The sequence below is a fragment of the Panthera leo genome, chromosome E1, assembly GCF_018350215.1.
Source record: "Panthera leo isolate Ple1 chromosome E1, P.leo_Ple1_pat1.1, whole genome shotgun sequence".
Lineage (NCBI taxonomy): Eukaryota > Metazoa > Chordata > Mammalia > Carnivora > Felidae > Panthera > Panthera leo.
The window spans coordinates 25,653,918-25,666,110 of NC_056692.1; the positions used below are offsets into that span (position 1 = coordinate 25,653,918).

Below are 12,193 nucleotides of genomic sequence, written 5' to 3' on the forward strand. Positions count from 1 at the left end.
GATTTTTCAGACACCCCAATATAGATTGAATTAATAATGGGAAATTTATTAGCCCACTTAAACTATTTAGACCAGGAGGGGGCTTTACTTTGGATAAATTGATCATATCTGTCTAGCTTCTTTTCTCTTAAGAACCAGAAAACATCTTTTCCAGACACCAGCTCCTCTTCTCCCACTGGCCCAAATTTGCTTAGGCCTGCCCATCATGGAGTTGACTAATCTCTGCCATGAGATGATGAGATTACCATGACTGGTTTAGCAAAATCAGCTGGGGTAGAACGAATGCTGGGTGGTACATGTTGTCCACAATAGCAGTGACCAGTATTTGTATATCAGTATTCCTAGCTTCCATCTTCCAATGCTGAATCAAATGCATTGTCCTTCACCTGTCTCCCATTTCTTTTACTCACACAACAAATACACATAAGTTTAAACTGAGCTTTCAATAACTACTCTTTTTCTGAAGTCTGTACTTGGTATTTTAGGCTTCTATAACCTGTCCATGGCGCTTATCAACCGCTTCTCTTCCGCCAGTATCCGCTATGAACTCTATGCTTCTGCCAAATCATGCTCCTCAAGATGCCCTGCATTTGCCATGCTTAGTCATCAATCCAACGGTCTTCTTGTTCCAGTTCTGTGCTTAAAGAGCACTTCTTGCTCCTCTGCATATGCACACATCCTGTTACTGTATTCACATCCAATTCCTGTTACAGCTCCACAAGATCTGTCTGCTGTGGACCATGTATTCATTCCCCCATTTTCTCATTCTGAGCTTTTATTACCTATTGCACTCATTTTCACACTTTTCTTTTGCATCAGCCAGGAATGTGCACCTGCTATACCATATATCCACGTGTACACCTTACATTTCATGTTTCATTTCTGCCTGTTCCTAAAATAATACTGATGCATGATTAATATTCACCAAATACTCATTGAATGAATGAATTTGCCAAAAATGCATGTTTGTATTGCTATGACAAGTTTTTATTCCTCTATGTTGCCTAGGCTCTCAGATCTTCTAGTCATACAGATATTTTTATGTTAATAGTATTAATCTAAGACAGCTGGAAATAGACTCTGTATTTGTAGATTTATCATTCCTAAGCAACTTGAAATTATATGTAGTAAATTTCAGTTTTGATGAAACTCTAATTGATTCTCACATGCTAATTGGTAATTTTATGGAGGTAACTCAGATGGTAGTGATCCTAGCTAAGCCTCTGGCCCACACATTTGAACACAGCTTTGTTTTCCTCTGCTTCTTGTCATATATAAAGTAACCTTCATTAAGGATCGTAAGGGAGTTGCTCAAAATTTTATATCTAGTGTATGCTGCGTTTTATGGCACGTGTTACTAGCTATGGTGCTATTCATGAATTTTAAGAGTGTTATAACTCTCATATCTGTCCTTTGGAAATGTCAAAGGTTTTGGTATAAAGTATTTTGTTTCCTTTCCCATTATATTAAATTTATCCTTTTGAATTAATGTCAATTTTTCGATCCCTTACTTAAAATCTATTGAATAACTTACAAAGAGAAGAAGGGGCCCGGAGTGTAGGGAATATTTGCAGTCCTTCAGCTTTGTGCAAGAATTAGGAACTACAGTTCCCCCATTTGTCTGGTTTTAGAATGAATGGTTCTTTAATGGATTGGCCTATTCCAGCATTCCTGATTTAAGGTCTGTTGTAGCATGCGACAGTTTTGATGCCAGTAACATATGTGAATTAAATTAAATTGCATTGCAGGATCCAGCCGGTCCGCTCTGACCCAGTCAGCATGCCAGGGTCATCCCGTCCAGTCTCTGATCGAAGGGGAATTTCCACCGTGATTGATGCTGCCTCAGGTAGAAAACCACCTCTAAAATGTGTGCTGGAGAGTTCTGTGCATTTTAAATTTCTTTTCCTGCACAATGTAGAGAATGGTATTTTTTTTTTTTGCCCTCCTCCTCCTCCTCCTCCTCCTCCTCCTCCTCCTCCTCCTCCTCCTCCTCCTCCTCCTCTTCTTCTTCTTCTTCTTCTTCTTCTTCTTCTTCTTCTTCTTTTTTGTTTGTTTTGGGATATGTGTGCATGTGTGTATGTGTGTATCTGTTAAACCAATACTGTGCCTATATTTGTTGCTAAACAATGCCATGCATTTAAGTATTGTTAAGTTTGGTGAATGATGCTGTGGGTTTGGCACTTGATTAAATGTAATGAACACAGTATTGAAGGCTACAGGGTTGATCACTGTTTTGCCTTTGATCTCTCAAATGTGGAGAAGCAACCTTGACAGAGAACGTAAATACAATATATGGATTCAATTTACTCAACCTGTTGAGTATCAAAGTGCTCGATCTGTGGAAGTAGAGTCCAAGTGCTGTAACTTAAATGGTTTTATTATTGAAAGCATAAAGTTTAGAAATTCATTAACTTAACTTTAGTCTATCTATCACAGTTATTAACCACCTATCCTTGGAACCAAGCCATGGCTATGTATCATTAGTATCTGGAAGTAGGTCTTTGCCTCTGTAGGTGATAGTTGCTGCATTAGTATTGTAAAACTGTGTTCTGCCAGGTCTGCCAAGTAATAGAACTGTTTATAATAATACATTTTTCATCTCTGAATGCATTGATAAAGGAAATAAGGACAGTGATGCTTTATATTATGGTGCAGCTGCAGAGCATCTGAAGCTAGCATACAGCAGGGTTTCATCAAGAAAAAGTCTCTCCTGAGTGGAATTATTAAATACTCGGCATTAGTCAAACAGTTGAGTCAGACAGGATTTTAATCTATAGCAATTTCAAAATCCCCAGAGACTGCTGATTTGATTGAGGCTTAAACTGTGAAAGAAAATGGAAACAAACACAAAACTGATTTGTGAAGGTCACTTTTTAAAGACCAAAGCTTCTGTTTCTGATTCTGTGTCTGGATGTATTTTGAAGTTTGAAAGCTAAATGGTTTTGTACGTTTTCTTAGCTTTCTGATTTTTTTTCTCTCAGTGGATCGGACCTTGTGTCTGATTGAGCTGTCCGCATCCAGGGCTGTGCCTTCGTTTGTAGTGTAGACTCTTGCTTGAGAGGGCTCATACTTGTCCTTCTGCTTTCACTTGGCAACCATGCTTGTCCCCTGGAAACAAGCACAGAAATGTGTGAAGTCTCTAGCCTTCCTTCCCTGCATTGAATAAAATATTGAGATAGGTGTCTCAAACAATAAATCTTTTTGATAGTTTCGATCTGAGAGTGCTAAGAGATCTTGCTCATCTGGAATTGTCATTTAAAAATTGTGAATCCTGGAAGTGATGTATTGTAACCTAAAGTATGTTATTCAAGGTTACAGTAGTAGCCTTTGTTGTAGGGGTTTAATATTCTTGAACTGTCACATTATTAATGTTTTAGAGTCAGGTGACTCCCAGTCAAGTAAAACACACATCACTAAAGCAGTTGTTGTGCGTTATTAAAAGTTGCCATATTCAGTGCTTTACTCTGAGGTAATGATACTCCACATTTATCATATAGCAGTATATCAATTTTAGCTCTTTGTAAAGATATCCTCATGCCACAAAGAGGAATATCAGTGCACTATTGGCAACCATAGTTTGATTTAAATCTGCTGCAAGAAGAGTTTTTAAAATGGTATTTAAAAAAGGAAACAGATCTTTGCCCTTGATTCACTCATATTTCCATCAGAGACACATTGTAGGAGATTCTAGGGTATTGTTCTACAGCTCTGAGCCTCTGCCTGAAAGTGATAATCTTTTTGAGTAGAGAAAGAGCTTCTTGGTGACTAAGCTCTGTTGTTATTTTTCTAAGCCTGTTTTCATTCCAGAAAGCCATAGTTCCTTTCTGAGACAGAGCAATGAAATGTGTGTGCTGCTTTCTGTAACTTGGAGCTAAAGAAACCCTATAGATGAGGAGTTGGACTATTATGAATAATTCTCTGCCTCTCAAATGGTTTGGATCCCTATTGTTCAACGTATTTTTTAAGTGAGTGAAAATAATATCTTGTTGGGGAAACTTAATCTACTTTATCCAGTAGGACCGGTGTTGTAACAGACTTACTTTTCTACTGATATTTAGGGAAGTTAGAGACTAAATGGTTCGGGTTCCTTATAAAAAGAAGCTCATGGGAAAATTCTGTTTTAGATTTTTCTGTTAAAAAGAGTCTAATAAATTTGTATAACTCCTCCTGAACCAGGAAGTACTTCTCTGATTATGGCCATTGGAGTCAGCTGCATATTATGAAGATGCTTATCTGGAGTTCTGATTGCCTTTGCATAGAGATATGACCACTGTGGTGCCTCCTCTGAATGGTCTTCATGGCTTTGTCTTAACCTTCAAGCAATTTATACAATTAAATGTATTGTCTTTTTAATTGTTCTCGTGGCACATTTTATAACTATCCTTCTATTTTAGTGACAGCATTTGCTCTTTCTAAACTAGTGGTGCAGTAATTATTTTTCATATGATTACTTTTCAGAGGCATTTAATGAAATGAAATTTAATGTGATATGACTAGATCTTTGACAGTTGTAACAATTTTCAAAATGAAAATGTTTTATTTATACCTTTATTTATTTATTTATTTATAGCATGTTATGTTTTAGAGCTCTATCTGGCAATGTTATTCTGTTCAAACTAAAAGAGATCAGCAGAGCATTATACCACTTTTGCTAAGAAATTTTGTTTTTATAATTTCTTGATCATCTAGTATATCTGTGCTTCACTCCTTCACATCGAAATACGTTTCCCAAAATATGTATGTTTTGCTTATTAACTTCAGTGATTTAGGCATGGCATAAATTCTATGCCTGTAGATACGTACGAACCAGCTTCTTACTGTCTCTATATAAATATGTGTATTTAGACTGGCAGAAGTATAACTGCTTTATAAGTAGATGTCACTCCCACAGCATGTTTCATCTGAACTTTGGTGAGTCAAAATGTACTATCCTAGCTAAATTTTGAGTTTAGATAATTATGAGATGTTCCCTTCTTGACCAAGAAGAAGACCATTCTGGAAAGATACTTTATAGGATTTTACCCTTATACACACAGGCTACGTAGAACAAATGAGATTTGAAGGAACTACTCCATTTTTCATTAACATCAGTGTCTCCAAATCATAGATAATATTTCTAGATGAAGTACTTTTTTTCTCTGTACATTTCCTTTCGGTCAGCTATCTAAGAATTTCTTTTCATTGTTTGTTTTTTTTATAACCTGTGTCCTTCTTTTGATAAAGCTATAGGACCTCTGCAGAAAAAGTAGAAATATAGCTGCCAATATCCTATTCAAACTTTGTTTCTCACATTGGTGACTGATCTCTCATTCCCAGACCTGTAGGCTATACCTGTTGAGTAACTTAATAACAGCTCTAAAGTTGCTTTTGAGCCCTCCAGGCAGAAAGCCTAGAAAGATCTGGTTCATCCTAAGTTTGCTTCTCCTCATTTGTGGTTTTACTATGGAAACTGATGTTTACCAAGAAAGAACTCAAAGCAACTGAGATTTAAAGACAGACGCATGCCTGGTTCATATGAAGAGCAGGCCTCTTTGTCAAACTCTACTAAAGTAAACATTTTAATAGAGAAAATGTTATTGGAAGTGGTAGGAGCAGTATTTATGTACATTCCTGAGGAAGATGACAGTAGAAGGAAAATTGTGACAGTTAAGCAAAATGAGTTCTTATCCTGTAGAGTAGGCTTTGATAAATAAGGTATTAGTGTTATGTCAAGTATTTCTACAAATAAGGACAAAGTTCCAGACTTAGTATTTGATGTTCTTGACTTAAGAGGAATATTATTTTTGTTGTACAGTTGAAGTAATCTAAATAATTTCCAAGAGATTTGTTAATTCAGGAGATACTTTTTCGACACCCATTTTTTCCCATTAGCAAAGTAATTTGTGTACTGAAGAAACTGATATACTTAAAACCCAAACTGATTTGATTTGGTGGATTTTGTAATAATTTTTTTGGGCCTGCTCTGACTGATTTTGTAACGATCATTTGTGCCTGCTTTGTGTATTTGGCATTTGATGCATCAGACTTTTTTTTTTAAAAAAGGTACTTACTAGAGAAGTATGATTGGGTAGGCAACAAGGAGATTATTTAAGTCAAACCTCTGCTGGAAGGAAGGACGTTCACTTGGGGCATGCTTTTATTTTACAGAGATTTTTCTGATATGCTGGGGGAAGAATATTCCTAGGGATTATATTTCATTGTATCTACAGTTGCCATTCCAATCTGAGGCAGACAAGCTTAGTCACTGTGTCTTACCGCTATCAGAGACGCAAGAGATGCTGGTGGTAAGAAGCAAAGAGATTTGTAAGAAACACCATTAGTCTTCCAATGGTGAGGCAACTTAGTGCCGTGATTTTAAAAACTAGAGCTGAATGATGAAAGCCATGACATTATAATCGTGGTTTTGAACATTTGTTGAAACTTTCAACAAGTGATGTTTCCTACCTATCTAGTCTTCTCTGCGTCTGTAAAAAGAGTTTAAGGTTCCCCACACACAAAAAATTGTTTTTCTTTTTTTTGGCAGGGACATGTTCATTATTTCCTAAAATAATTCTCAGATATAAAGGATATAAAGTTCTTTAGAAATATTGATATATTTCTTTGAATACATGATGTGGCTTTCATTTAATGGACTTCCATATATTCTTTGTGATTATAAGGTGACGAAAACCCCAGGCATACTTGTACCTTGAGTATTCAAAGCCTATGTGGGATCAGTAAGAGGATTATGGATGAGGATGAAATTAAAAGAAGGCTTAGTCGTGAACTGTGAACAGTCCCTCAGAGAGGAAAAAGGAGGTCAGCAATTTTACTTTGACACTATTTATGCTTGAGACAGTTAGCAAATATTCGAATTCAGATATTAAGACTGGCTTTTTTATTAGAAAAGAGGAAGTTTATGCTTTGTTTCAACTCTAATGAACACCTACTTGTCTGTATAGAATCAAAAATAGGTGTTAGAGATTAAGAGCATAGGGAGAAGACCTGATTTTGCCCATGAGGAAGGTGATCAGCCACATCTCTCTCCTTCTGACTTAAATATTCCTCTCATTCTTCTTTCTAATATTTATAGGATGTTAGAAGATGAAATTCAAGTTAACAATGTGGAAAATTTTAGCTCAGCACAATTAAGAAAAAAAAGTGCCCCACTTGAAGATGAAGAAATTGTAAACAGAAGTAGAAGAAACTGTTGGGAAAGCTTTTTTCTGCTGACACATTGCTTCTTTGAATAAATCTTTGTGTCAACTAAAACCTCGCCTTTGCTTTCTCTATTGCAAGCACCAAGTCCTTGACATGACTTTAAGTCTTTCCTAAGCATTTTGAGAAGGAATTGATGGAATTCTCCCTACTGTTGATATACCGGGGTGCCACATATTTACAAGGGGCTTTTTGGCCAAAAGACCCAACTTTCCTTTTTTGTACCTTTATTACTACATCTTTAATACAAGGCTGGACTGTTTATGCAGTCTGTTGCCTGAGACTGTGGTGGCAGAGGGACAATATTGGGGGCAGTATTAGAATTTGTTTAAGTCTGAACCGGGAATTCCATTTGTCTTAGTGACGTTAGTGTCAAACTGTTAGTGCCACGCTATTTTAAATTGTGTCCAAGAGCCTGAGAGGCTTATGCTTATAGGTGCCATCTATAAACTTAGAAAGAAACAAAAGAGTCTCTTTCCATTGAATATATAAGCCCAGTGAGCAATTAAAAAGCAGCCTGGGACCTCACCCGGGCAACTAGTCGGAACCAGAGCTCATGATAGTCCCCTGGATATTGTTGAAAACTGTCAGAGAAAAGCTAAAGCAAATAATCGAAGTGAAAATAATTGTTCCCAGGAAAAAGTCTTGTTTTGTAAGGTTGGTGTAGTGTAAAGAATAGAGACTAGTAACTTGTGAATCTTTGGCTCTGTTCTCAACTTTGCCTGTAATTACCTGTTTGGGAAATTGCTTCAAAACCCAAGACTTTTCTACCATAAAATGAAGGAATTGAAGTAGATTATTTCCAAAGCCTCTTCCAGCTTGAGAAATTGATAAACTTGTACTTTGGATCACCTTTGAAGAATTTTTAAAAATCAGGGTAAAATTTATATGTAGCAGAAATGTACATATCTTAATCATACAACTTGATGAATTTTTATACCTATGTATATCACTACTCAGAATAAATTAGAATATTTCCATCATTCTAGAAAGTTCCTTCATGCCCCTTCCAGTCAATACTACCTTTGAGCTAGAGATGACCACTATGAGTTTTATCATCATAAATTAGTTTTATCTATATTAAACTTTATAGATACTTTTTTGTGTCTGGCTTCTTAATGGTTTTGAGTTCATCCAGGTGTTACATGTGTTACTAGTTCCTTTTTTTACATTGCAATGTAGTAGAAATATAACACAGTTTATGTATCCATTGTCCTGGGAGCCTGGGTGGCTCAGTTGGTTAAGTGGCTGACTTCAGCTCAGCTCAGAAGCCTGGAGCCTAATCCAGGTTCTGTGTCTCCCTCTCTCTCTGTCCCTCCTCCACTCACAATCTCTCTCTCTCTCTCTCTGTCAAAAATAAACATTAAAAAAAATGCTTTTATATATCCATTGTCCTACTGTTTTCTGCTTTTAGCTTATTATGAATAAAGCTGGTATAAACTTTATTGTACAAGCCTTCTTTTTTGACATATGCACTTTTTTTTTTTTTTTACATATACATGCATATATTTTGAGCATATACCTAGGACTGGAATTGCTGGCTCAAGAAGTAGGCATGTCTTTAGCTTTATTAGGAACCTCCAAGAAGGTATTCCAAAATGACTATGCCATTTTTCATTCTTAGAAATGTATGAGCCATTCTTGTAAATGTAAACGGTAGTTTCAATTTGCTTTTCTCTGATGAATATCAATACTGAGTACCTTGAATATACTTTCTGGCCAGTTGGAGATCTTCTTTTGTAATGTACTTGTGAAGTGAACTTTTATGTGGTCTGTTGTCTTATTGCATTTAAATTCTTTAAATATTTTGGATGTAGGTCTTCTGTCATATTTTACAAATATTTCCTTTTAGTTTATTGCCTTTTCACTTTCGTATTGGTGGTTTTTGACAGCCAGAAGTCCAATTTTTCCACTGTTTTTCCTTTTATGTTTTGTGTTTTAAACAAAAATTTTTCCCCATTCCACCCAGTCTTGAGTGATGCTTTTCTCTAGTAATTGTATAGTATGCAAAATTGTATAGTATGCAAAAATGGCTTTTGCATTTGGGTATATGAACCTTTTCAAATTATTTTTTATCATGCTATAAGGCAAAGATCAAGGTTCAGTTTCTTCCATGCAATTTCTTCTGGCACTATTTATCAAAAAGATACTTTTTTCCTCCAATGAATTTCATTGCTGCCTTTTTAAAAAATCCATGTTTTTCCTGGATTCTCTATTCTGTTCCTTTGATGTGTGTGTGTGTGTGTGTGTGTGTGTGTGTGTGTGTATCTGCCTTTACACCAATATGATACTGTTTTAAGATTGTAGCGTTTTAGTAAGAGATATAGCAGTTTAATATCTTCACTTTTGCTTTTCATGTCTGTCTTGGCTACTCTAGATTCTTTGCATTTCCAAACACATGTGTATGTATATACATACCAGTAATTCATGGTGTGGTCCACTGACCTATGGAAGTCCCCAAGACACTTTTAAGGGATCTGTGCTTGAAAGCTATTTTTATGGTAATATGAAGTGATTATTGGCCTTTCTTTTTTATGCTGTGTTGATTAAGTACAGATGATGCGGAAGCAATTGTTGATAAAACTGATGGCATCTTAGCATAGTGAAAGCAGTGGTACCAAACTATGCTTGTAGCTATGGGTACTCACTCATAGTTTAAAAAAGCTACAATTACTTAAGAATGTCTATGATACAGACAAAATCATTGACATGTGAAAATTTTATTCAATTTTGCTGCTTGTATACTTCTTTTTATTATTCTATATATCACAGTTGAATTAATGAATGATAGTTGTCTTGACAAAATGCACTTGTGTGATTATTGTGAACTGAACTAGCAACTATTTTCATGGAATACTATTTTATTAGAAAGAACAACTGACAAACTTTGTTTATTCAAACCTGGGTATTTGGCAAAAATTTTCTCAAAAATAAACAAAATAGGCCTGCCACTTCAAAGAAAACAACTGACAATATTTGTTACCAATGATAAAACTCATTTTCAATTAAAACTTAGAAAATTGAAAATCATATATCCATGTATCTACCACTAATTAATAAGCTCCCAATACTTAAAGACATTTCTGATGAGATAGGTGGTGATATTAACCAGTGTGATATTTTTATGTCATATAATAATATAAATCCACATTTGGAGATCTGAAATATTTTCTGAAAGAGCAATTTTATTATATTACAAAAGTATGTATGGTTAATGGACTCATTCCAAATGTAAGAAAGGACAAAGGATTTTCATGTAACAGACTACAAAAGTTAATTGATATAGTTTCAATTAACTTGTTAAGGGTCATCTCAAAGAAGAATATTCTAAGAATCTGAAAAGGCTCAGGATCTGAATATGCTCTATCCTTCTCCAGTTACATTTTTGAGTGAGGCCAACTTGTCTTCACATACTCAACCAAAACAACATATCACAACAGATTGAATGCACAAATTGATAAGAGAATCTACCTGTTGTTTATTATAAAAGTTTCTGTCCAAAAAAGTAAAAATTACATTCTTCTCATTATTTTTCAGTTTGGAAATTTTGAATAAAAAATATCACTTATGTTAATACATAGAGAGTTTCTTGTATTTTAATGAGTTAATACATAAATGTTTTCAATGTTGATAGATATAAAATACATAAACCTTTTGTGCTCTTTGGAAACCTCAATTTTTAAGAGCACAAAAGGGTCCTGAATCAAAAAATGTTTGAAAATCACTGAGATATAACTATATCCTCATATACATACACATTAAATGTATAATCATCTCTACAGAAATTTAGATGAGATTTCATTGGATCAAATTTTGGAGAATTGACATCTTAAAAATATTCAGTCTTCCAACACATGAACATTTTATAGCTCTCCATTTAGTTAGGCCTTTTTAATTTCTCCTACTACTGTTACATTTCAATGTAGAAGTCTTAAACATATTTTATAAAATTTACTTCAATTATTTGATGTTTTGATGCTAGTATAAATAGCGTATTGTGTTTCATTTTTCAGACTTTTTTTCATAGCATATAGACTACATAATTTTGTTTGTATGTTGAACTTGTATCCAGAAATCTCTTTTTTTTTTTAAATCTTCAAGTTTTTATTTAAATTCCAGTTAGTTAACATATAGTGTAATATTAGCTTCAGGTGTAGGATTTGGTGATTCATCAGTTACCTACAACACCCAGCACTCATCACAAGTGCCCTCCTTTCTAAATTCATGTATTCTAATAGATTCCTTTGGATTTTCTACTATGTAGTCATTGATCTGCAAACAAAGATGGTTTTCTTTCTTTCTCATCTTTATACCTTTTATTTCTTTTTCCTCTTTATTGTACTTGCTTAGACATTCCAGCTAAATGTTGAATAGAAGTGAAGATATTGAACATTCTTGTCTTAATCTTAGAAAGAAGTTTTTAATATTTCCGTATAATGTTACATGTAATTTTTAAAATGAAAACCTACATTTGAATATTATTTCTTTATTGGAGTGAGGAATAGATGGGCAAAATTCATAAAAGAATCAAACTGACATTCTAAAACTGAAAAATATACCTTAAATAAATAATTTGTGGAATGGGCTTAGTAGTTGACTGGATGCAGAAGAAAAGGATCAGAGACTCAAAAACAAGTCAAAAATTATCAGACTGAAGCACAGAGAGAAGAAAATAATGAAATAAAACAACTCAGTGTGAGAAGTATGTGGGGTAATATTAAACTGTCTAATGTATGTGGTTGTTACACATGGATGACAAGGAGGGAAAGGGCAAAAAAAAAAAAGTGAATGGCTGAGAATTTTCCAAAATTACTTAAAGACCTGAACTTTCAAAGTTTCAAGAAGCTCACTATACCCCAAGTAGGATAAAAACAAAATCACATGAAGGCATATCAGAGGCAAACTGTTGAAATCCTTAAATCATGAAGCAATTTTAAAAACTCCACTGTATTTCTTTATTTCTTGGGTTCATATTTGGGTGAGAGTTTAGAGTTAT

At 34.6% G+C, this 12,193-nt stretch overlaps 1 protein-coding gene across 12 annotated transcripts in view; it reads left to right on the plus strand.

The window, feature by feature from the left end:
- Window positions 1-12,193, plus strand: part of BCAS3 (BCAS3 microtubule associated cell migration factor) — a 608,014-nt gene that overhangs the window by 342,831 nt on the left and 252,990 nt on the right. For 10 of the 12 annotated variants that reach the window (XM_042915733.1, XM_042915732.1, XM_042915730.1 and 7 more), the window contains one exon: window positions 1,749-1,846. In XM_042915733.1, the coding sequence (XP_042771667.1) occupies window positions 1,749-1,846 (98 nt within the window). Of the gene's footprint in view, window positions 1-1,748; window positions 1,847-6,659; window positions 6,799-7,072; window positions 7,129-12,193 lie in introns of those variants that run through there. The other 2 variants (XM_042915737.1, XM_042915741.1) reach the window with 2 other exon arrangements.